At 43.3% G+C, this 24,580-nt stretch overlaps 1 protein-coding gene across 4 annotated transcripts in view; it reads right to left on the minus strand.

Annotated features, from left to right (window-relative positions):
• The window catches only part of Brca1 (BRCA1 DNA repair associated), an 81,737-nt gene continuing 57,157 nt past the window's right edge, over nt 1-24,580 (minus strand). For 3 of the 4 annotated variants that reach the window (XM_042674021.1, XM_042674020.1, XM_042674019.1), the window contains exons 16-23: nt 21,516-21,603; nt 16,800-16,877; nt 15,833-15,873; nt 11,544-11,624; nt 6,657-6,711; nt 3,536-3,609; nt 2,691-2,751; nt 1-1,158 (exon numbers count right to left, since the gene is read on the minus strand). In XM_042674021.1, the coding sequence (XP_042529955.1) occupies nt 995-1,158; nt 2,691-2,751; nt 3,536-3,609; nt 6,657-6,711; nt 11,544-11,624; nt 15,833-15,873; nt 16,800-16,877; nt 21,516-21,603 (642 nt within the window). In that variant the 3' untranslated portion in view covers nt 1-994. The remainder of the gene's footprint in view (nt 1,159-2,690; nt 2,752-3,535; nt 3,610-6,656; nt 6,712-11,543; nt 11,625-15,832; nt 15,874-16,799; nt 16,878-21,515; nt 21,604-24,580) is intronic. The other variant, XM_042674022.1, reaches the window with a different exon arrangement.

The following is a 24,580-nucleotide window of genomic DNA, read 5'->3' on the forward strand; positions in this document are numbered from 1 at the left end:
CAATATTTGCTACCAAGTTCACTTGCAGTGTTCGTAGCAAGACATTTACAAAACACATTTTATGCAATCAAGTCTTCCCTGCCCTTGTACTCTGTGGGCTAGGGAAGACCTAGGTCTTCCAACAGTTACAACAGTCTTAGATAATGTGTTTATGGAAAACATGTTCTCTTCCTTTAGCAAGCAGAATTATTTATGAAGTGGTACCTCTCAGAAATAGGCAGCAAAAGGGGAAAAAATTACTTCAAAGAAAGCAATAGCACCTTTCCTGGTGGCATCTGTCATTTTACAAACATGAAATATTCATAGTAGAGACCCTATACCAGAACCACAACAATAAAAATTAGTCACTAATGGGGAATTAGCAGACTCTTTGGACACATTTTTTGAAAATATTCTGCAAATCAGAAATTAGTCCAGTGACTAAGTGCAGATGTTTGGAGATCTCTAGCTAATCCTCAAGTTCCTTATTCATATTCATCATCTGCCCCCAAACCTCCTCCCCAAGTCTGCACCCAACATTTGACAGCTGTCTAAGGACGACCATTCTTATTTTTCTGAGTGTGGTGCTGGGCATAGAACTTCGGGCCTTGCAGACTGTTCTGATGTTAAGTCAAATCACAGGTCTCAAGCATGCTCCTTCCATGGAAAGGTCTGTACACAGGATTCTAGAGAAACCAGTTTAGGTATTCTTCCGAGGCTGAGCCACCTGTGCCGCTAGCTCTAGTACCAGGAATAAATAATGAGTCAGCACCTTGTTCAATTGGTAGGGTTTAAATGATTTTACATTGTTAGGTGAAAGATTGCCACAATTCTGTGCTCATGGCAATTTTCAAAGGAAAACTTGAAACTGAAAATCTTGAAGGGGCCCTCACATAAACAGTGCCCTTCTGTCCCCCGGCCAGGCCTATGAACATAAAACATTTAGTAAACAGGACTATGGAAGGATTCAGTAGTAAGAGGCAGTCTCCGGGTTAGAAAAGGCCACTGTTTAAGTTCATCCTTGGGGCCCTGTGGTTTTGACCTGTGGCTGGCTGCTATCTTCATTGTAGGGGATTTGCGTTATCAGGTAGGTGCCCAAATCCTGGCGCTTGTAGAGGGCCACACTGTCCAATACCCACTCCCGCGTCACCACGGATGCTTCACACAACTGACTGATGGCTGGGGACAGAACACAAGCAGAAATTAGTGTCAACTATTTTTCCTGGCCAGACTCTTAATAAATCTACTCCTTCAACCTGATTATATAAGTTCTTAGGGTCAGGTAAGAGTCAAACTGTTTCTCTTAAGCAACGCTTCAGGATATAAGTGAGACCTTACTCAGAAGTCTGATGAATGATTGTTGGTAAAAAGTCCAGCTATTAACTACTGTATTACCATGAACTTTAGAGGAAAAGCCACCACAGAGTAAAACAACACTGCATTTTAATGATGTGCAAAAATACCTTTAGAACTAAACAATATAATGAGCACAATCACATTTGTGTAAAATACACATGTATACATATGTATATACATGTACTTATACTTGGAAAGTTTTTTTTTTTGTCGGTCGTGGGGCTTGAACTCTGGGCCTGGGCGCTGTCCCTCAGCTCTTCAGCTCAAGGCGAGCGCTCTACCACTTGAGCTACAGCGCCACTTCCGGTTTTCTGGTGGTTTATTGGAGATAGGAGTCTCACAGTCTTTCCTGCCCGGACTGGCTTTGAACTGTGATTCTCAGATCTCAGCCTCCTGAGTAGCTAGGATTACAGGCGTGAGCCACCAGCGCCCGGCTTACTTGGAAAGTTTTTATAAGGTCATCTCCAATAGTGGATTACTATTTGTTTTTGTGCTAGAGTACATTTTCTGTGATGAATATTCATATTTAAACCACCCACCATTGAAAATGTTCATGCATTATTATTATTGTTTTTCAGTATTTTGGGCCTTATGCTTTCTAGGAAGGTGTTCTACCACTTGAGCCAAATATCTAGACCTTTTTGCTTTTGTTATTTTTTGAACAGGGTCTCACATTTATGCTCAGGCAGGCTTGGACCACAGTCCTCTTTATTTATTTACTTATCTTTTTTGTTGTTGGTCATGTGGCTTGAACTCAGGGTTTAGCGCTGTCCCTGAGCTCTTTTGCTCAGGGCTAGTATTCTACCACTTTGAGCCATAGCGTAACTTCCTTTTTTTTTTTGGTTGGTCTCGGGGCTTGAATTCTGGGTCTGCGTGCCATCCCTGAAGTCCTCAGCTCAAGACAAGTGCTCTACCACTTGAACCACAGAGCCACTTCCAGTTTTCTGGTGATTAATTGGAGATAAGAGTTTCAGGGGCTTTCCTGCCCAAGCTGGCTTTGAATGACAATTCACCTCAGATTTTAGCCTCCTGAATAGCTAGGATTATGGGCATGAGCCACTGGCACAGGCTTCTATGAGACTCTTATCATCAACCAAATAGCAAAAAGACCAGAAATGGACCAAGTGCTAATAAGTTCAAACCCCATGACCAACAACAACAAAAAGTCTCATGGACTTTTCTGCTTTGCAGGCTTTGAATATGATGTTCCAGGTCTCAGCCACCTGAATATCTAGGATGAAACACCAATATTCAGCATATCATTATTATTTTTATAATATAAAACAACAACAAAATGTTTGAATCAAACCCACACAAAAGGACCCCATATGACATTGGTACATGGGGGAACTTACCCTGGAAGCTACTGTCTTCTGTCCAGGCATCTGGCTGTATGACCACAATTAGGGGAGAGCACTGCAACCCCAAGGAGAGAATATTGAGGAGGTCAGATTGGGGCTTTTGGAACGGTCTCTTTACTATTTCTTGTTTGCTGAAGCTGACTATGCTCAGGGTAGCCAGACAGTGGGGGAAGAGCACATGGCAAAAACAATTAGAGGGTAAAGGCCTCCCCTCAGTACAGTAAATACCACAGCTCCTAAGTCCCTAGCCCATTCAGATGAGTCTTCTGTTAGGAAAGACTTTTTTTGGCCAGTTGTGGGGCTTGAACTCAGGGCCTGGGCACTGTCCCTCAGCTTCTTTTGCTCAAGGCTAACACTCTACCACTTGAACCACAACATTTCCGGCTCTTTCTGTTTACGTGGTAGTGAAGAATCGAATCCAGGGCTTCATGCATGCTAGGCAGGCACTTTATCACTAAACTACATTCCCAGCCCAGGAAAGAATTTTTTTTTGGTTGGTCGTAGGTCTTGAACTCTTTTTTGTTGTTGGTCATGTGGCTTGAACTCAGGGTTTAGCGCTGTCCCTTAGCTCTTCAGCTCAAGGCTAGCACTCTCCCACTTGAGCCACAGTGCCACTTCCTGTTTGCTGGTTGTTAATTGGAGATAAGAGTGTCATGGACTTTCTTGCGAGGGTGGCTTTGAACTATGATCCTCAGATCTCAGCCTCCTGAGTAGCTAGGATTACAGGGGTGAGCCACCAACACTTGGCTAGGAAAGACGCTTTGAGGCTATACTCCACACCTGCTCAACTGCAGAAGAGAATATGTGTCTTCTTCTATGACAGGGCCCCAAACACTTACTGTGCCCACGGTGATTGATGAAAGCTCCTTTACTACTGAGGCCCCACACAGCTGCAGTACCCACTCCAGTTGATCTACATACGACAATCAGATCCTAAATCATTTCAGTGATCCACATATATAACCTGCTCCCTCCTCCACTGCCTCCCCAAAGGAAGTCTACAACTGGATTACTCAGTGGGTGAGCCCTTGTCTCCCAGCTCCAAAGGACAGAAAAGCCTTAACATTAGTATGCATTCTAAATCAATTTGCCACAGTTATTCTGGTTATCAGTCTCCATATGCCATGGTAGATAAGGTTCCATAGACTCTCAAATAAAACAGTTAGGAAGAAAAAAAAAAAAACCCTCCAAGATCTAATTTCCATTAATTTGCTAAATTGCTAGATAAGATATTGTGTGAAAAAATACTCACCACTCCCCACCTTTTTTCTTCCCTCCCTGCATTCTAAGACTGTGTTGGTAATTGATAATCACAACCACAGAGAGCACCATACTTGGTGTAATTACTGTAAATGTCAAGAGACTGAGGGAAGATAATTGATCCAGTGTAAAAATACATGTCACCCTGGTCAGGGACTCAGCATGTCAGCAGGAAAGGCCACATGCTGAGCTGGAGCCATATATTCTGGGAAATAAAAAATTAAGATTGTAGAGATGTTCCACCTGTACCTGGAGAGTCAACAGAACTGACCTATGGGTATCTTCTGGGCTCCTGTGGAGGTCCCTGGGGATCCAAAACAGATGTTGCTCTCTTTGAAAAGCTCATTTTTGGGAAGTTCTGAGTTGCTCTACTTTAAACTGAGGTTTACTAAGTTACCTCTCCAGAAATGCTACCTGTTAGAGACCCTTGTTTTCACTTTGACAAAGTATATTAAAAAAAAATCCTCAAATAGCACTTCAAGATTTCATAAAAACCAATCAATAACCAGTCAAGAAGAAGACAGCAAAATACATTGCCAGGATCTTTTGCTGCTGCTCCTCTGCTTGTGACCAGATACTGAAGCCTTCCTCTCCAAAATGAAACTGGAGTCCCTGGGGTAGAAGTGGACTCCAGGAAGCACAGGTAGTTTAAGCCTTTGTTTTGAAAAGAAACTTAATTTATACATGCAAGAGGGAGGCCCTTGGTGCTGCACAACCCGAGTCCAGTCCTATAGCAGTCTAACTGCAACATCTTATTCAATGTCAAATTTAATTAGAAATTGTTCATCAAGTGTGTTCCTCTGCTCAGGGCCTGTGTGTGGCCTCAGACCCACAAGGCTTAGGAGCTGCAGTGCTCTCTTCTCTATATTAAACCAATGTTTAGGAAGAGCAGAACTTTTTCTGGACATTTACAAATCCCACATATTTTCTCCCTAATTCTGGTTTCCTGTCTTAGTCCAAATGGGCAATAACAGCAGCTCTGCCCTTATTTGAGTACAAAATACACTGCCCTGAATCTTAGCTTTTTTCTTCCTTTTTTTTGTGCTTTTTTTTGGGGGTGGGGGTGGGGGACTTGAATTCTGGGTTTCTGCTCTCATTTGACTTTTTTTTTTGGAATGGTCATGGGGCCTGGGAGCTGTCCCTCAGCTCTTCAGCTCAAGGCTAGCGCTCTACCACTTGAGCCACAGCGCCACTTCTGGCTTTTTGCTTATGTGGTGCTGAGGAATCAAACCCAGGGCCTCATCCATGCAAGGCAAGTGCTCTACCACTGAGCCACCTTCCCGGCCCCTGACCTTTTCTGCTCAAGGCTGATGTTCTACCATTTGAACAATAGCTTCTCTTCTGGCTTTTGGCTAATGAGTTAGAGAGAGAGTTTCACAGATTTTTCGAAGCCTGGGCTGGCTTAGAAAGTGCATCCTTAGGGGTTGGGAAGGTGGCTCAGTGGTAGAGTGCTTGCCTTGCATGCATGAGGCCCTGGGTTTGATCCTCAGCACCACATAAGCAAAAAGAAAAAAGCCAGAAGTGGCGCTGCAGCTCAAGTGGTAGAGCGCTAGCCTGGAGCTGAAGAGCTGAGGGACAGCGCCCCAGGCCCAGAATTCAGGCCTCAAGACCGGACCCCCCCACCCAAAAAAAAGAAAAGTCCATCCTTAGATGTTTCCTGAGTAACTATGTTTATACCAGCACTCAGGCTCTGAATCCTAACTCTTCACTAAACTCATCATGCACTATGAAAGAGGCTTAGTTTTTTTTTTTTTTGTTGTTGGTTGTGGGTCTTGAACTCTGGGCTTGGGCACTGTCCCTCAGCTATTCAGTTCAAAGGTGAGCACTCTGCCATTTGATTTTTATTTATTTTTTTGGGGGGGGTCCAGTCGTGGCATTTGCACTCTGGGTCTGGGCGCTGTCCCTCAGCTCTTCAGCTCAAGGCTAGTGCTCTACCACTTGAGCCGCAGCGCCACTTCCAGCTTTTTTCTTTTTGCTTGTGTGGTACTGAGGAATCGAACCCAGGGCCTCATGCATGCAAGGCAAGCGCTCTACCACTGGGTCACTTTCCCAGCCCGTACTCTGCCATCTGAATCACAACACCACTTCTGTTTTTTTGGTGGTTAATTGGAGCTAAGAGTCTCATGGATGTTCCTGCTAAGGCCAGCTTTGACTGGTGATCCTCAGATTTCAGCCTCCTGAGTAGCTAGTGTTATATTATCCCCACCTTTGGTCCTCAGCTCCACCCAGACTTAAGGTCCTCCTTGCTCTAGAGTTCCCACCCTACAGCTGGCCACTCCCTCTCTACCCAGGTCCACCTGTTGTTCATGCATTTTACCTCACTTCCCAGAGACTGACCATGCCTTGGATGGGGACAGACACCATGTGCTCCCTCTCCAGGAGAGATATGGCCCCTCTAATAAACCTTACAATAATGTTTCTTCTGCGCCTGCTTGCCTCTGTGTTGTCCCCTGGGAGGGTCTTGAAGGATCCTTTCAGCTAGGATTACAGGTGTGAGCCACCGGTGCCTGACTCTAGGTTTTTGTTTTTGGTCATAGGATGATGTTTAGGTGTCAAGTGGTTTGGAGGGTGATCGATTAATAGAATAGGCTCTACAACGTCTCAGCAATCTCAGGGACCTCCATAGGGTGACCCTGACTACATCACCACTATGTTAAGAGAGGCTGGTGTTGGAACTTTGCAGTTCTTCCAGGCACTTACCTATAGCCATGTTGGTAAAGGGCCCATAGCAACAGATTTCTAGGCCTGTGAAAAGCTGCAAGAGAGAAAGAGAGAGAGAGAGAGCATAATGGGCGATGGAGAAAAACACAGTCACAACTGAGAATGGGCATTTACATGAAAATATGGAGACGCTGCAAGCAAGTAGCTCAGGTTTGTAATCCTAGCTGCTTAGGAGGCTAAGATCTGAGGAATGAGGTTTAAAGTCAGCCTGGACAGAAAAATTAGCACAACTTTCTAAGCCATCAGCAAAATGCTGCAACTGGAGAAAAGGCTTTAGAGGAAAGGCTCAAGTAGTTGAGTACCAGTTGTGAGCAAGTGCAACCACCAAGTGAGAGTGCAAGGCCCCAAGTTCAAGCCCAGGTACTAGCAAAAAAAGCAACAAAACACACTCCTGAAAAAGGAACAACTTTTCTTTACCAGCTGACAACTGCTACTTCCCAGAAACAATCAGTCCAATGTCCAGAACACTGACAGATTTAAGACTTCCTTCTGCTGTGCCTCTAGAGTGCTGACATTAGTTTTGTGCCATCACATTGGATGAGAAGGCTGTTTTTCTTGTGCTAGTACTGAGGTTTGAACTCAGAGCCTCAAACTTTCATTTGGCTTTTTTGCTTGCTCATAGCTGGTGCTCTACCATTTGAACTATACCTCCAGTTTCAGCTGTTTGCTGACTTACTGGAGATAAGAGTCTCATGTATGACCTTTGCAGGTAATTTTACTTCTTGTTAGAGAGGCCTTTCTTTATGTTTAATAAAAGGCTTAGATGGCAAGAAATTCAAAGCTAGTGGTTTGTTTATTCAGACCGGTACTTCAATACTATGATCCCAATAAGCATAGCAGTCTGTTTATTCTATGTGTACATGCTCTTTTTGTCTTTCTTTTACACTGCTCTGATAATAGCCACTGAACTTTTTTGTTTGTTTGTGGTACTAAGATTTGAGCTCAGGGCTTCATGCTCATTAGGTAGGTGCTTTCCTGTTGGATCCACATCTCCAACCCTTTTTGCTCTTGTTAATTAATTGTTGGTTTGGGGGCTTGTAACTCAGGGCCTCAAGTTTTCTTGGTTTGTTTGCTTGCTCAGCTGGTGTTGTAGTGGTCAAGTTATCAGGAAAACAGTCAATCAGGGTATTTTGATCTACAGCACTTGCATATGGCAGGATAAGCTGCTAAACCAAACAGGGGCTGGAGCCAACAGAAGAATGAGGAAGTAAGAAGAACAAGAGAATAAGGAAAGAAGGGCAGTGAATCTTTCCTATTACCTTTACTTATGTTGGCTTGCCTGAATTCACTTCTTGCCAGAAAGTGAGGACTTGAGGTCAATTTTGGTGCCCTGTACTTCCCATAGTAGTACTTTAGCTCTCTCTCTCTCTCTCTCTCTCTCTCTATATATATATATATATATATATATATTTTTTTTTTTTTTTTGCCAGTCCTGGGACTTGAACTTAGGGCCTGGGCACTGTCCCCAAGCTTCTTTTTGTTCAAGGCTAGTATTCTACCACTTGAGCCATAGCACCACTTCTGGCTTTTTTGTTTTTGTGGTACTGAGGAATGGTACCCAGGGCTTCATGCATGCTAGGCAAGCACTCTTCCACAAAGCCACATTCCCAGCCCATCTATACTTTAGGTTGGTTATTTTAGAGACAGTCTCATGAACTTTTCTGCCCAGGCTGGCTATGAACCTTGTTCCTCAGATCTCTGCCTCCTGAATAATAGGATTATAGACATGAGCCACTGTACCTGGTCACAGCCAGGCAGTTTTTAATCTATAATGTAGCCTGGTTCTGCCTCTCCTCACCCAACTGGTCTGACTGCCTGGTTTCCTGAAGACATAGATTACATTGTATCTCCTAGGGGAATTTCCATTTACAGTGCTCTTCAGCACTGCTCAAAGACTTTCTGTTACATTGGAACTGCTCTGTACCTGCCCTAGTAGGCTATCTAGGAGTCATACGTGATTACTGGGCACTTGAAATGTTGGGGTAAGGAACAGAACTTCGTATTTTATTTTATTTATTTATTTTTTTGGGTCTAGTCGTGGGGCCTGAACTCTGGGCGTGGGCGCTGTCCCTCAGCTCTTCAGTTCAAGGCTAGTGCTCTACCACTTGAGCCACAGCGCCACTTCTGGCTTTTTTCTTTTTGCTTATGTGGTGCTGAGGAATCGAACCCAGGGCCTCAGGCATGCAAGGCAAGCGGTCTACCAATGAGCCACCTTCCCAGCCTCTTTATTTTATTTTTTATTTTTTGGGTCCAGTCATGGGCCTGAACTCTGGGCCTTGGCGCAGTCCTTCAGCTATTCAGCTTAAGGCTAGTGCTCTACCACTTGAGCCACAGCGCCACTTCCGGCTTTTTTCCCCCTGGTTATGTGGTGCTGGGAATTGAACCCAGGGCCTCATGCACACAAGGCAAGTGCTCTACCACTGCGCCACCTTCCCAGCCTCTGAACTTCATATCTTAATTAAAATCTAAATAGTACCACATGGCTGGTGATAACTGAGTTGGACGACACAAATTTTCACATCCTGGTACAGGTTCTTAAGAAAGGACTCAGGTATCATGCAAAAGAAAGCTTAGCCAGGGGGCTGGGAAGATGGCTCAGTAGTAGAACGCTTGCCTTGCATGCCTGAGGCCCTGGGTTCGATTCCTCAGCACCCCATAAGCAAAAAGAAAAAAGCCGGAAGTGGTGCTGTGGCTCAAGTGGTAGAGCGCTAGCCTTGAGCTGTAGAGCTGAGGGACAGTGCCCAGGCCCAGAGTTCAGGCCCCACTGAAAAAAGAAAGAAAAAAGAAAGCTTAGCCAGGTGTCAGTGGCTCATGACTATGATTCTAGCTACTCAGGAGTCTGAGATCTGAGGATTGTGGTTTGAGGCTAGCCTGGGCAGGAAAGTTCGTGAGACTATTTCCAATCAATCATCAAAAAGCTAGAAATAGAGCTGTGGCTCAAGTGGTAGAGTGCTAGCCTTGAGCAAAAAAGCCAAAGGACAGCATCCAGGCTCTAAGTACCAGAACAAAAAATAAAAACAATAACAAAACCCTTAAATTTGTGCCACAGGGACAAACCCCCTGCTGGAGGTATGGCTCAGGTGGAAGAGCACCAGTCTGTGAGCAAAAGTGTCAGACCCTGAGTTCAAGTCCCAAACCCAGAAGGAGGGAGCTAACAGGAAAACGGGCTAGGCCTAGAGTTTACCTGGTGTCAAAGAAATTGAGATAGGAACATTAGGAAGCTGAAAACACACATGCGTCTTCTTTCCCCCAAAGAAGAAAAAGGACAGTAGAATAAGTCCCCCCCACTCCCTCTTTTTGGGCTAGTCCTGGGGCTTTAAACTCAAGGAATGGGCACTATTCCTGAGTGTTTTTGCTCAAGGCTAATGCTTTACCACTTTGAGCCACAGTGCCATTTCCGGCTTTTTTGGCAGTTAATTGGAGATAAGAGTCTCACAAACTTTCCTGCCCAGCTGGCTTTGAACTGTGATCCTCAGATCTCAACCTCCTGAGTAGCTGGGATTACAGGAGTGAGTCACTGATTCCTGGCAAGTCTTTGTCTTTTAAGTGACAGTTTCTACCTGTGCTGTTCTCCCTATCTTTATGAACAAAATGCATCTCCAACTTATTGACAGGCCTAGACACATATAAAGCAAAGTTCTCCCCAGGCAGCCAGTAGAAGCCAAATGCTGCCACATGTAAAGTACAAAAGATCAGGAATTTGTATTTTCAGGCTGACACTCACTGATGGGAATGTCTAGTTAAGAGATAAGAAATATGAAGCTTCACCTGTATAAATACATTGCTCTTTTACATGAAAATACTATGGTGACATTTAGTATCTTCAGAATGTCATTTCTTTGACTAGGCACTTTCTATCATTGCTACACTGAATGCAAGATTTCCTCCAAGGAAGGAGGGATGTGGCACTGATTCTGTCTGGCATCCAGCGGGGTAAAAACAAATGGCCGGCTCCCCCTGGGTGAAGGCAGGAGCTGAAATAGGACAAACAGCTTTTCTTAGCATGTGGGACAGTTACTCCATAGGCTCAGAGGGTGAGGACAGACAGACCCCAAGGGTTCCAAATTCAGCCTCCAATAGCAGCTTTCCAGAGAAAACCACCTGTACTGTGGCAAGTTGCCATAGGGGAACAGAAAGTGCTTCTTAATGGGCCTGGGAAGGTGGTCAATGGTAGAGTGCTTGCCTTGCATGCATGAGGCCTTGGGTTCGATTCCTCAGAACCACATAAGCAGAAGTGGCGCTGTAGCTCAAATGGTAGAGCGCTAGCCTTGAGCTGAAGAGCTGAGGGACAGTGCCCAGGCCCAGAGTTTAGGTCCCATGACCGACAAAAAAAAAAAAAAAGTGCTTCTTAATATTCCGAAATGCCTAGTAGTGTGCATTTGAAGGAGGAAGAAAAGCAGATGGGGAACACAAGCACTTAACCAGCAACCTGAGAAAGCAGCTAAGCCCAGGCCCGACTGGCAGGGATGAGATCTTGCACAGCCACCTCCCTGGGACAACATAGTTCTAGCTCCATCATCTGCTACAATATGATTTGGCCAAAGTTACTTCGGCCATCCTAGCAAGTCATTACTTGCTCTGTTTAAATCCTAGCTCTGCCCCTTATCAGAGATTTGAACCCTTGACTAGATCCAAATTACACAACCACTCTACATTCTCTTACTGGGAAAGCACAAATAATACTTATTTGCCTTGTTGTCTGGGAGGCCTAAAGCAGCCCCTATGAAAGTGCCAGGCCAGTGCTCCAGCAGCATGCATTTACCAGATGAGGATCATCTCCAAGGCAGCTGCAGGCAGAGCCAGAGGCAGGGGTTGGGGGAGTGGGAGGGGCTCTGTCAATCTTGGGAAGGCACTCAAGGGCTTTACCTTCTCCTGTGATTCCCTCGCTCTCTTTGGTCCTTGGTGGTTTCTTCCATTGATCACATCACCTCTGACTTCAAAATCATGCTGAAAGAAACCAAATGCAAACCACTGGATTAGAGAAAGAGAAGCTCTCCTTCTGTGGAAGCAAAGTAGACACTTGTATTTCAGACATTCAGAATCACCAGGTTTGATTAAAAAAAAAAAAAAGCGAGCTGGGAAGATGGCTCAGTGGTAGAGCTCTTGCCTTGCATGCTCGAGGCCCTGGGTTTGATTCCTCAGCACCACATAAGCAAAAAGAAAAAAGCCGGAAGTGGCGCTGTGGCTCAAGTGGTAGAGCTCTAGCCTTGAGCTGAAGAGCTGAGGGACAGCGCTCAGGCCAGAGTTCAGGCCCCACGACCGGACCCCCCCCTAAAAAAAAAAAAAAAAAAACAATGGATAAAATGACTATTTTGGGGGTACAAGGATCATAGCTGCTGAAATCAATTCATTGCTTTAAGTCTTGGTATGTAAAAATTAGAAAGTAGCTTTTCACCTCACGGGGACTTAATGTACTTTAATTTTCAACATCTCTCTCCCCTCAAAAGATTCACTTAGCATTTAAACTGCTAATACTGTCCTGTTTCAAAGATAACTGGACAATTTCCGATCCTTTAAATCTCAAATCAACTGTACATTACCATCTAAACAAATATGGACTTTTCAGTTTTCCACTGAGAGATTTGTATAGTTAATGAGGCCAAAATATAACAGTCAGTGGCTCATGCCTGTAATCCTAGCTCCTTAGGAGGGTGGGATTTGAGGATCCTAGTTAAAGCCAGCTCAGGCAGCAAAGTTTAAGACTCTTTATCTCCAATCCACTAACAAAGAGTTAGAAGTGCAGCTGTGGCTCCAGTCTTGAGCAAAAAGAGGTCAAGGACAGTGCCCAGGTCCTGAGTCCAAGCCCAAGAACTAGCACCAAAAGAAAAAAAAAAAAAAGAGTACTATGAAGGAAAATAAAGGAAAGAGTATAACCAGAGGCTATTCCTAAGGGAAAGAACACATGGCATTTCCTAGTCATGTGAATGAGAAGCCAGGTGATGAATTTTTGTCATTTGAAGATGACTTTCATATTTAGACTTTATTGCACCTCAGCTTCTTATGTGTTCCACTGACTACTTAAGTCTCTCATCTCTCTTTTCAGATAGCTTACATACATCTCAAAATTGATTTATCTACTTGTTTTTTTTGGTGGGGGGAACAAACTGGAGTTTGAACTCAGGGTCTAGGTGCTGTCCCTGAGCTGCTTCTGCTTAAGGCTAGTACTCTAGCTCTTGAGCCACAGCTCCATTTCCAGCTTTTTTTGGTAGCTTATTGGAGATAAGAGTCTCCTGAAGGCTGGTGCTGGTGGCTCCCACCTGTAATCCTAGCTATTCAGGAGGCTGAGATCTGAAGTGGCGATGTGGCTTAAGTGGTAGGGCGCTTGCCTTGAGCTGAAGAGCTTAGAGACAGTGCCCAGGCCCAGAGTTCAAGCCCCACGACTGACTCTCACACACACACACACACACACACACACACACACACACACACACACACACACACACACACACGTCTCACAAACTTTTGGCTTGAGTAGCTAGGATTATAGGTGTGAGCTACCAGTGCTGGCAGGGCTTTGCACTCTTGCTTTGCTTTTTCTACTCAAGGCTGGCATGTGAGCCATTGCTCCACTTCTGGCTTTTTGCTAGTTAATTTGACATAGAGTCTCGGGCTGGGAAGGTGGCTCAGTGGTAGAGCGCTTGCCTTGCATGCATGAGGCCCTGGGTTCGATTCCTCAGCACCACATAAGCAAAAAGAAAAGAGCCAGAAGTGGTGCTGTGGCTCAAGTGGTAGAGTGCTAGCCTTGAGCTGAAGAGCTGAGGGACAGCGCCCAGGCCCAGAGTTCAGGCCCCACAACCGGACCCAAAAAAAAAAAAAACAAACAGACATAGAGTCTCATGAGTTTTCCTGATTGGGCTGGCTTTGAACCTCAATCATTAGATCTCAGCCTCTTGAGTAGCTAGGATTACAAGTGTGAGCCTGGCTTCTCATCTAATTAGTTTTTTTTTTTTTTCTTTTTTTTTTTTGTGGTCTTGAAGGCTGAATTCAGGGTTCTATATGTGTGAGGCAAACTGCTGTTGAGTTACATTCCCAGACTCCTCATGTAGCCAGTCTGTTTCTTAGGCCCCAATCCAAGAACTCCTGATTTCCTTCTTTATTCTCCAAGTTTAATTCACTATCAAGTGCTATCTCCATAAAGATGCCAAACCCACATTTGTTTTTAAAGCCATCTGCCTGTTTTCCAATTATGCTAAGAATAAAATTTGAATTCCTTGCTATGGATTAGCCTCAACTCTTATCTGATCTAGACCTTTTCTGTGACCTCTTAATTGTCCAATTGTCCTTCCCTTCAGTTTTCAAGGGCAATTATTTATCACTTAGTTCTCAGCTCAACCTTGTTTTTTGTTTTTGTTTTTGTCAGTTGTGGGGCTTGAACTCTGGGCCAGGGCGTGGTCCCTCAGCACTTCAGCTCAAGGCTAGCACTCTACCGCTTAAGCCACAGCGCCACTCTTAGCTCAACCTTTTCTAATAGGCATCCTTAACTGAAGCAGTCAACCTTTATCCCTGACAATTGCCAGTCTGTTTTATTCCTCCTCCCCATTCAAGACAGAATCTTAAAAAAAAAAAAAAAAAATCCTGAGTACTGGGCTTACAGGTCTGTACCATCACACCTGGCTAATCTGTCCTTCTTAGTCTTTTGTTTGGTTTTTGGCCGGTCCTAGGGCTTGAACTCTGGGCCTGGGTACTGTCCCTAGCCTCATTTTGCTCAAGGCTAGCACTCTACCATTTGAACCACAGCACTACTTCCAGTTTTCTCTGTGATTAATTGGAGATAAGAGTCTAATGGACTTTGCTGCTGGGCTGGCTTCAAACTTCAACCCTCAGATCTCAGCCTCCTGAGTAGCTAGGATTAGAGGTGTGAGCCATCAGCACCCGGCTTTTCTTACCCTTTTACTGGTACCTTAAATTCATCTCTATTTATTGCATATTTTCCTCCATTAAGATGAATTATTCCAGAGAGGGATTTAGCCAGTCTTTGTTTTGTTTTCTTCTTGGTGATGGGGCTTGAACTCAGAGTCAGGGCACTGTGTCTAGGCTTTTGTGCTCAAAGATAGTGCTCTACCACTTTGGGGTACAGCTCCACTTCTGGTTTTCTGGTGGTTAATTGGATGTAAGAGTCTCATGAACTTTCCCGCCTGGGCTTTGAACCACCATGATCCTCAGATCTCAGCTTCTAGAGTAGCTAGGACTACAGGCATGAGCCACCAGTACCTAGCTTAGTCTTATTTACTGTAAAATTCTAAATATGTGACACATAGTAGGCTCCTGATAGTCACTGAATAAAGATAAAAAAATGTTATTTAATTAGTTATGAACATATTGAGTAGTGCATAATAGTTTAAAGCAGCTTCCACTAATTTTATTGTGCCTGATCTACTGTCACCAGCAGTTCTTGTCTGTTCTAAAATTATTCTTCCACCTACACTCTACCTTATTTACCTCTCACTGTTCTCAGTATCATAGGAGCAACATCTCTTTGAAAATCTGATTTCTAAGCAGCACATTTGCATATTAATTTAAGTATTTTTTCTTTAACATTTAACAGCCAATTTTCTGCAGGGCTTCATGCATGCTAGGCAAGCACTCTACCACTAAGCCATATTCCTAGCCCCAAACTCCAAATATTGTCTTTTTAATTTAATGCTTTTTTTATTTTTATTTTTTTTTTTGGTTTGGTTTTTGTTTTTTTTTGGGTTTTATTTTTTTTTTTTTGGTTCCAGTCCTGGGGCTTGAACTCAGGGCCTAAATGCCGTCCCTGAGTTTTCTTGCTCAAGGCGCTACCACTTGAGTCACAGTACTACTTGCCAGCTTTTTTAGAGTTTAATTGGAGAGAAGAGTCTCACAGATGCTTCTGCCAGGGCTAGCTTTGAACTTAAAGCCTCAGATCTATACTCATGCAAGATTCAGAGGGTCCTATTTCTTGTCCCTATTAATCTTTATTTTATAAATTCCTTTCCCGTCCCCTCTAAAACTATTTCTTTTGAAATATAAAACAAATGAATGAAAAAACAAAAATTACTGGTCAAAGTCAGGCATGGTGGTACACACCTGCAATCCCAGCACTCAGGAGGCTGAGGGAGGAGAAAGCAGATACACACTTGTGTGACTTAATGGCTTCAAGCATATCTGAATAATTTGTAAGATCAGGTACCTACCTCATCCAGCACTTTTCCTTCTTTAATAGACTGGGTCACCCCTAAAGAGATCATGAAAAAGACAGATCACATAGAAGCAGAAGAACATACCCCCTTCATGAATGTTTTCTCTCTCTGAAGCCACCCCACTTTTTAATTGGTTGTGGGGCTTGAACTCAGGGCCTGGGTGCTGTCCCTGAGCCTCTTTGTGCTCAAAGCTAGTACTTTACCACTTGAGCCACAGAGCCACTTCTGGTTGAGTAGTCAGTTAGAGATAAGAATCTCATGGTGGGGCTGGGAAGGTGGCTCAGTGGTAGAGTGCTTGCCTTGCATGCATGAGGCCCTGGGTTCAATTCCTTATAAGCAGATTAAAAAAAAAAAAAGCCAGAAGTGGCGCTGTGGCTCAAGTGGTAGAGTGCTAGCCTTGAGCTGAAGAGCTGAGGGACAGTGCCCAGGCCCAGAGATCAGGCCTCACAACTGGACCAAAAAAAAAAAAAAAAAAAAAGAATCTCATGGGGCCTGTTTGGCTCTGGCTGGCTTTGAACCAGATCCTCAGATCTCAGCCTCCTGAGTAGATAGAATTACAGGTGTGAGCCACAGGCTCCAGTCAAGCCACCACTCTTTATTAAGATTTGTGGAAGAAATTTCCTCCTGGAGACCCAGTTAATGCTTAACTTAAACTAATAAAAGTGGCTAGCTAATGCACATAGATTTCTGCCTATTAAATAAATTCCAAGTTCATATGCTAACATTTCTAGGAGCAGATTAAGTCCTATTAGTTATAAAAGAAATCCATTTTCCCAGCATCACCAGCTTATGTGAACAAAGCCATATGCATTAAAGACAGAGCTAGTTTTGTGTTACCATTAAAGACCTTTTGGTAATTCAGGCTCAGCATCAGCAAAAACCTTAGGTGTTAAAATGTTAGGTGCAAAAATGCAATTCTGAGGTGTTAAATGGAGGAGGGGAGAAGCTGTATTATACTTACAGAAATAGCTAACTACCCATTTTCTTCCTGCAATTCCCAGAAAATATTTCAGTGTCCGTTCACAAACCAACTCAGCATCTGTGGAAAGAAAAACATCTTTAGCATATTAGAAGAAGAAAATACCATCAGGAAGTGCTGCCCTCAGAAGCTTACGGACCCCAAATCCTGCTCTCAAGATCAATCTGGATCGACAATTTCTGACACCCCTACAGATAAAATCTGAAGCTGGAAGTACCATGAATTATAAGCAGCAGGCTTGGAGCTTTGGAGGCCTGGAAGAGGCAAAGACCAGAGGAAATGACTGTTCCATCTTACCGATGCTATGGCAGCTAAAGAGCTCCAACCCTGTGTTCAACGAAGTGTTCACATCAGTGATTCACCGGATAAAAAAAGGCTCATTTTATGAGATGGTGATATGTAAAAGGAGAAGAAAAGTCTGGAGGTGTAGCTCTAGTGGTAGACTGCTAGTCTAGCAAACACAAAAGTGCAGTGCCAGGTATCAAGTTCAAACCCCAAACACAACCAGTGTTGAAGTCTTAAATATGATAAAATTTTACCTCCCAAACCCAAAACATCTACCTGGGGAATTACTGGGAATTACCTGGGGAATCCTAACTTCCCAGTAATTCCCCAGAGGGACAGGCTAATATGGTTTTTTTTTTGCCAGTCCTGGGGCTTGAACTCAGGGGGTAGGCACTGTCCCTGAGCTTCTTTTGCTAAAGGCTAGCACTCTACCACTTTAGCCACCATGCCACTTCTGACTTTATGTTTATGTGGTACTGAGAAATTGAACCCAGGGCTTCATGCATGCTAGGCAAGCACTCTACCACTAAGCCATATTCCTAGCCCCAAACTCCAAATATGGTCTTTTTAATTTAATGCTTTTTTTTGTTGTTGTTTTTGGTTCCAGTCCTGGGGCTTGTACTCAGGGCCTAAGTGCTGTCCCTGAACTTTCTTGCTCAAGTCTCTACCACTTGAGTCACAGTACTACTTGCCAGCTTTTTTAGTGTTTAATTGGAGAGAAGAGTCTCACAGATGCTCCTGCCAGGGCTAGCTTTGAACTTAAAGCCTCGTATCTCAGCCTCTTGAGAAGTTAGATTTATAGGCAGGAGTTACTGGTGCTTGGAAAAATATGGTCTTTTTAGATGCATTCTCTTTTCTACATAAGTATTTTAGAAAGCAGGAGGTGAAGAATCACTTCTGTTTATTTCCTAGTGTTTCAAAGACTGTTTGAAGAAATAAGCAAACTTAGAAAAGACCATTTAATTTTAAAGAGGAGAAATGTATTTAAATCCTAACACAGCAGGCCATCTGCATGGAATAGAAGCAGCCTTTCTCCCTCACAGAATTCCTCATAATTTTTTGAAGCTTTTTGTTTAATTGCTATAAAAGCTGGTTTTACTTGGAAAGTAAGGAATGGTGTATTGCCTTTGAATTTAAAGACTGAACTACTTTGGATTTAATTTGGACTTTTAAAGCTTTCTTTTCACCTTTCATCAGCTTTGATCCAAACTTACAGCTTAAAAGATATTAAAGTCAATGACATTTGTCTCTAAAGTTTTAATTCATTTGTACTTTCTTGTTCTAGCACCTGATTCCAATGAGCTAAATTACCCTTTGAGCCTGTGATAAATTTTTTGGTGTGTGAGCCAGAACTGGGGTTTGAACCAAGGGCCTGGATGCTCTCCTTTAGTTTTTTTACTTAAGGCTGGTGCTCTAATATTTGAGCACAGTTCCACCATCACCTTTTCTCTGGTTCATTTGAAATAAGAGTCTTAGACTTTCCTGCCTGCCTGGGTTGGCTTCACATTGGGATTCTCAAATCTCAGCCTCCTGAGTAGGCAGGATTATAGATAAGAGCTACTGGCAACCCAGCTTCTTGCTTGACTTCTTCACTCCTGGCTGGTACTCTACCACTTCAGTCATTCCTCTATTTGTTTTTTGTTTTTTACTGACTAACAAAATAGAAGAGTCTCTTGGAAAGACCTGCACTAGTGGCGCATACATGTAATACTAACCACTCAGAAGGTTGAGATTTGAGGATCATGATTAAAAGTTAGCCAAGTCATGGGCTGGGATGTAGCTCAGTGGCAAAGCGCTTGCCTAGCAAATGCAACGTCCTGGGTTCGATCCCCAGTACCAAAAGAGACAAGACAAAAAAAAAAAAGTTAGCCAAGTCATCAAAGTCTATGAGACCACCAAAAAGTCAAAGTAGAGGTGTGGCTCAACCGACAGAGGCTTGAGCTGAAAAAGTCAGGTGAGGGCTCAAGGCCCCGAGTTCAAGCCCCAGTACCAGCATACATACAAAAAAGTATCTATTGAATTTGTCTTCTCTAAACCCTTGACTTAAAACACAGGGCGTTGAACTCTTGCTAATCTTTTTTTTTTTCCTTGCTAGTCTTTTGCTCATAGCTGGTGCTCATTTGAGCTATGCTTCTAGTCCCACTTTTTTTTTCTGGTCAACTGAATATGGAATCTCAAACTATCCTGCTCAGCTTGGCTTTGAACCTTGATCCTCAGATTTCAGCAACCTGAATATTACAGGTATGAGCCACTGTTGTCTAGCTTACTCTTCAAATCTTAATTAAAAAGCACAAGGGTAAGCTGGGCATTGATGGCTCATACCTATAATCCTAGCTACTCAGGAGACTGAGATCTGAGGACACAGTTCAAAGTCAGCCCAGGCAGGAAAGTCTGTGAGACTCTTTTTTTTTGGGTCTGGTCATGGGGCCTGAACTCTGGGCCTGGGCGCTGTCCCTCAGCTCTTCAGCTCAAGGCTAGCGCTCTACCACTTGAGCCACAGCACCACTTCCGGCGTTTTTTCTTTTTGCTTATGTGGTGCTGAGGAATCAAACCCAGGGCCTGAGGCATGCAAGGCAAGCGCTCTACCACTGAGCCACCTTCCCAGCCCCATCTGTGAGACTCATCTCCAATTAACCACCAGGAAACTGGAAGTGGTGCTGTGGCTCCAGTGGCAGAGTGCTCATAGAGAGCTCTTCAATTCAAGGACAGCACCCAGGCCCAGAGTTCAAGCCCACAACCAAAAAAAAAAAGCACAAGGGTATCAGGGCTGGGAATGTGGCTTAGTAGAAAAATGCTTGCTTAGCATGCATGAAGCCCTGGGTTCAATTCCTCAGTACCACATAAACAGAAAGAGCTGGTATTGGCCCTGTGGCACAAGTGGTAGAGCGCGAGCCTTGAGCACAGAGAGGCTCAGAGACAGAGCTCAGGACCTGAGTGTAAGCCCCAGGACTCCTGGAAAGAAAAAAAAGTAGGAAAACTTCCATAAAGTAATAGTCGACTGACTACTGGAGGATCATCTGTGCTATGCATGATACAGACTGAATATGCCTTATCTGAAATTCTTGGAAATAAGTGTCTTAGAAATAGTTCAGTTTAGGGACTGGGAAGGTGGCTCGGTGGTAGAGTGCTTGCCTTGCATGCATGAGGCCCTGGGTTCGATTCCTCAGCACCACATAAGCAGAAAAAAAAAAGCTGGAAGTGGTGCTAGCTCAAGTAGTAGAGTGTTAGCCTTGAGCTGAAGGGCTGAGGGACAGTGCTCAGGCCCAGAGTTCAGACCCCACAACTGGACCCCCCCCCACAAAAAAAAAAAAGAAAAAAAAAAAAAAAAAAAGAAATAGTTCAGTTTAAGCCGGGTACCGGTGGCTCATGCCTGTAATCCTAGCTACTCAGGAGGCTGAGATCTGAGGATCATGGTTCAAAGCCAGCCCAGGCAAAAAAGTCCGTGAAACTTGGTGGTGCTATAGCTCAAGTGGTAGAGCGCTAGACTTGAGCTGAAGAGCTAAGGGACAGCACTCAGGCCCAGAATTCAAGCCCCATCACCAAACAAAAAACAAAACAAACAAACAAACAAACAAAAGAAATAGTTCAGTTTTGGGGCTGGGAATGGGCTTAGTGGTAGAGTGCTTGCCTAGCATGCATGAAACCCAGGGTTCAATTCCTCAATATCATATAAACAGAAAAAGCCGAAGTGGTGCTGTGACTTAAGTGATAGAGTGCTAGCCTTGAACATGAGAGGCTCAGGGACAGTCAGTGCCCAGGCCCTGAGTTCAAGCCCTAGGACTGGCCAAAAAAAAAAAAAAAAAAGAAAAAAGAAACATTTCAATTTTGGAATATTTGCATATACACAAATTCTTGGAGCTAAGACTCATGTCTAACATAAAATTTATTTATGTTCTATATATGTGTTATGTAATATAACCTAAAAAGGGGCTGGTAAGGTGGCTCAGTGGTAGAGTGCTTGCCTTGCATGCATGAGGCTTGGGCTTGATTCCTCAGTACCACATAAGCAGAAAAAGTCAGAAGTGGTGCTGTGGCTCAAATGGTAGACCGATAGCCTTGAGCTATAGTTGAGGTACAGCACCCAGGCCCAGAGTTCAGGCCCCATGAAATGCCTGAAAAGCATTTTTCATTTCTTATGTTGCTAGGGTCTTTTGCATGCTAGCTAAGCACTCTACCACTGAATGTCACCTCTAGTGCTTGCAAGTATATTATGTAATATATTTAGCATACCTGCATTTTGTGTATAAACTGTTACATGACATCAGGTGTGGAACTTCCTACTTGTGAGGTCATGTCTACAATGAAAAAGTCGTAGATTTTGGATTTTCAGATTAGGGATGCTCAGCGTGATTCTTACTTTTTCATGTGGTTTATGCATCAGATGCAACATATTCTATAAGGTTTTTGACATACCTGTTTTCATAACGACATGCGTAGTCTCTTCAGTAACTGCATTAGTTAAAGTGATGTGGTGTTTTCTGGCAAACTTCTGTGCAAGTACCTGAAATGAAATAAAATATTACAGGGGCTGGGAAGGTGGCTCAGTGGTAGAGTGCTTGCCTTGCATGCATGAGACTCTGGGTTTGATTCCTCAGCACCACATAAACAGAAAAAGCTAGAAGTGGTGCTGTGGCTCAAGTGGTAGAGCGCTAGCCTTGAGCTGAAGAGCTGAGGGACAGCACCCAAGCCCAGAGTTCAGGCCCCATGACTGGCAAAAAACAAAACAAAACAAAAAACAAATAAAATATTACAGTATGATAAACTGCCTTAAGTATGTGGCTTACAGTATTAGTCCAGCTTTGTGTCTCTATTTTCCTCAGAAAGTGTACATCTTTTTAAGAACAGGCTTGAAGTCTCAAAATGAATTACTTAATAAAGATTATGTATAAGCCACAAGGAGACATTCTAATATAATCTAATATAGTGCTATCAGTCATGGAATTACAACCAAAGATTCAAAATAATATTAATTTGTCTTTAATAACAGACATTATTTGATGCCCTAATAAATGTTTTTTGTGTAGTGATACTCTATTGTCCTATCATTCAGTTTTATCAGCCTACACTGTATAAAGTGAAGGTAACACTCTAGATTTATGTGGCTTAAAATTCAGCTCTCTGATAGTTATAAAATATACAGGTGATGAAGATTCTAAAGAGCAGGGCAAAAAATACAAATTGTAGGAGAAGAACTGAAAGAGCCATATACATATTATTTTATAATAATTATATATATAGTCGTTTGTGGGGCTTGAATTCAGGGTCTGGGCACTATCCTTGAGCTCTTTTTGTCAAAGGCTAGTGCTCTACCACTTTGAGCCACAGCACCACTTCCAGTTTTCCAGTAGTTAACTAGAGATAAGAGTCTCAAGCAGGGGCTGGGAAGGTGGCTCAGTGGTAGAGCGCTTGCCTTGCATGCATGAAATCCTGGGTTTGATTCCTCAGTATCACATAAAAAGAAAAAGCCAGAAGTGGTGCTGTAGCTCAAGTGGTAGAGTGCTAGCCTTGATCAAAAGCTCAGGGAGAGTATCCAGGCCCTGAGTTCAAGCCCCAGAACTGGAAAAAGAAAGAGAGAGAGAGAGAGAGAGAGAGAGAGAGGAGTCTCAAGCACTCTCCCGCTCAGGCTGGCTTCAAACTGCAATCCTCAGATCTCAGCCTCCTAAGTAGTTAGGATGATAGGCATGAGCCATCAGTGCCTGGTGGAAGAGCCTCATATTCTTCCCAAAAGAAAACTAAAGTCAGGGCTGGGAATGTGGCTTAGTGGTAGAATGCTTGCCTAGCACGCATGAAGCCCTGGGTTTGAATCCTTAGCACCAAATAAAAAAAGCTGGAAGTGATGCGGTGGCTCAAGTAGTAGAATAGTAGGTTTGAGCAAAAGAAGCCCAGGGACAGTACCCAAACAGGCAGTAAACAAAATGAATTAGAGCCATTATGAGCATAGTTGACATAACTGGTAGCGATTGCTTGGAAAACAGTCTTGTTTGCTAAGCGCCATCGTTTATGAACCATCGCCATCCAGACTACCACTGACGTGCTGTACAGGTCAAAGCCTCTTCCTTTCCTGTTGTCTCACTCTGTACTGCCATGGGGCACAGAAAGAAGCTAACGACATTTTCCCTTTTCGCCACTGCCCTCTGCCAGGATCATTAGCAATTCTGAACTGATTAATTGCTGAAATCTCAGCCTTGAAACAGCGTTCGTTCAGTCGGAAGAGCAACTGCTGAAAAGATCATCTTAATATAGGCCTCAGAATGAATCATGTATAATAAAGTCAGCAGCTTTCATCATAAATTTACCACACTATAGCAAGCCTGAATAGAACTCAAAGTTTCCCTCTTTTACTTGTTTAAAGACAACATGTGCCTACAACATTTATAGTGTAACCTGTAGCTCAGAACCACCCAAGGCAAGAGATGAGATCATTTTAGCCATGTCTGAAAAGCTGAACTCATAAAAGAATGCTAATTTTCAGTGAATGAATGGATATTCTAGATGTGTAGGTAAAAAAGCCATTTAAATAGACACAGGTATAAGAATTTTCAGAGCAAATGCTGCCTTGGGGATGGACAGTGAGATGACAACATTCACAACCATCATCTTACAATTTTCATTTATTGCCTGTATTCATTTGCTTTGCTCAGTCCAAAGCAGGACATATCTGGCAGCAAGGACCGTTATGCTGAGTCACTACCTATGAAGTTAGGCTGAAAAATGGTTCATGTCCTACCTGATTAGCCAAGATTATAGGTGTGAAGCCTCTGGTGCCTGGCTACTATATCTTAAAGAAATATTACTCACTCAATTGTTTTCCAGATACTAATAACAAGAAATTACAAGAAAAGTAAATTTTCCAGGATGTCTAAAATCCACAAACAGCCTAAGAAGAGACAAGAGTTTAGTGGTCTTAATATTTTAATGAGTCTTAATTTTTTATTTTTGGTGGTCATGGGGTTTGAACTCTAGGCCTGGGTGCTGTCCCTGAGCTCTTCAGCTCAAGGCTAGCACTCTACCACTTGAGCCACAATGCCACTTCTGGCCTTTTCTGTTTAGGAAGTGCTGAGGAATCGAACCCAGGGCCTCATGCATGTGAGACAAGCACTCTACCACTGAGCCACCTTCCCAGCCCCATGAGTCTTAAAATTTTAATGGTTATTTTTCTATAATGTGAAATAATTCCCATTTCTGGCATAAGGGGCATAAGGAGATGCCAAAATCTAAATAGCAAAGGGTATTGTAGGGCAGCAATGACAGGGCAGGCTATTAAAGAGCTGTCTTCCCTGCAAGGATGAAGACAAACACTGGAAAAATGCCACTGTCTGGCAGCGTGCTTGGAACTAGTTTGGTAAGCTGACTCAGATACAAAATAAGGGAAAGAGAAAGCTACACCTACTTGCTTTTTTAAAAAAAAAAAAGAAGACAAAACAAAACAATACCGTTTTTATTTTTTTGAAACTCTGGTGAAATAGGTTTCCATATGA

Source organism: Dipodomys spectabilis, unplaced genomic scaffold (genome assembly GCF_019054845.1).
Source record: "Dipodomys spectabilis isolate Male_0828 unplaced genomic scaffold, ASM1905484v1 ptg000018l, whole genome shotgun sequence".
Lineage (NCBI taxonomy): Eukaryota > Metazoa > Chordata > Mammalia > Rodentia > Heteromyidae > Dipodomys > Dipodomys spectabilis.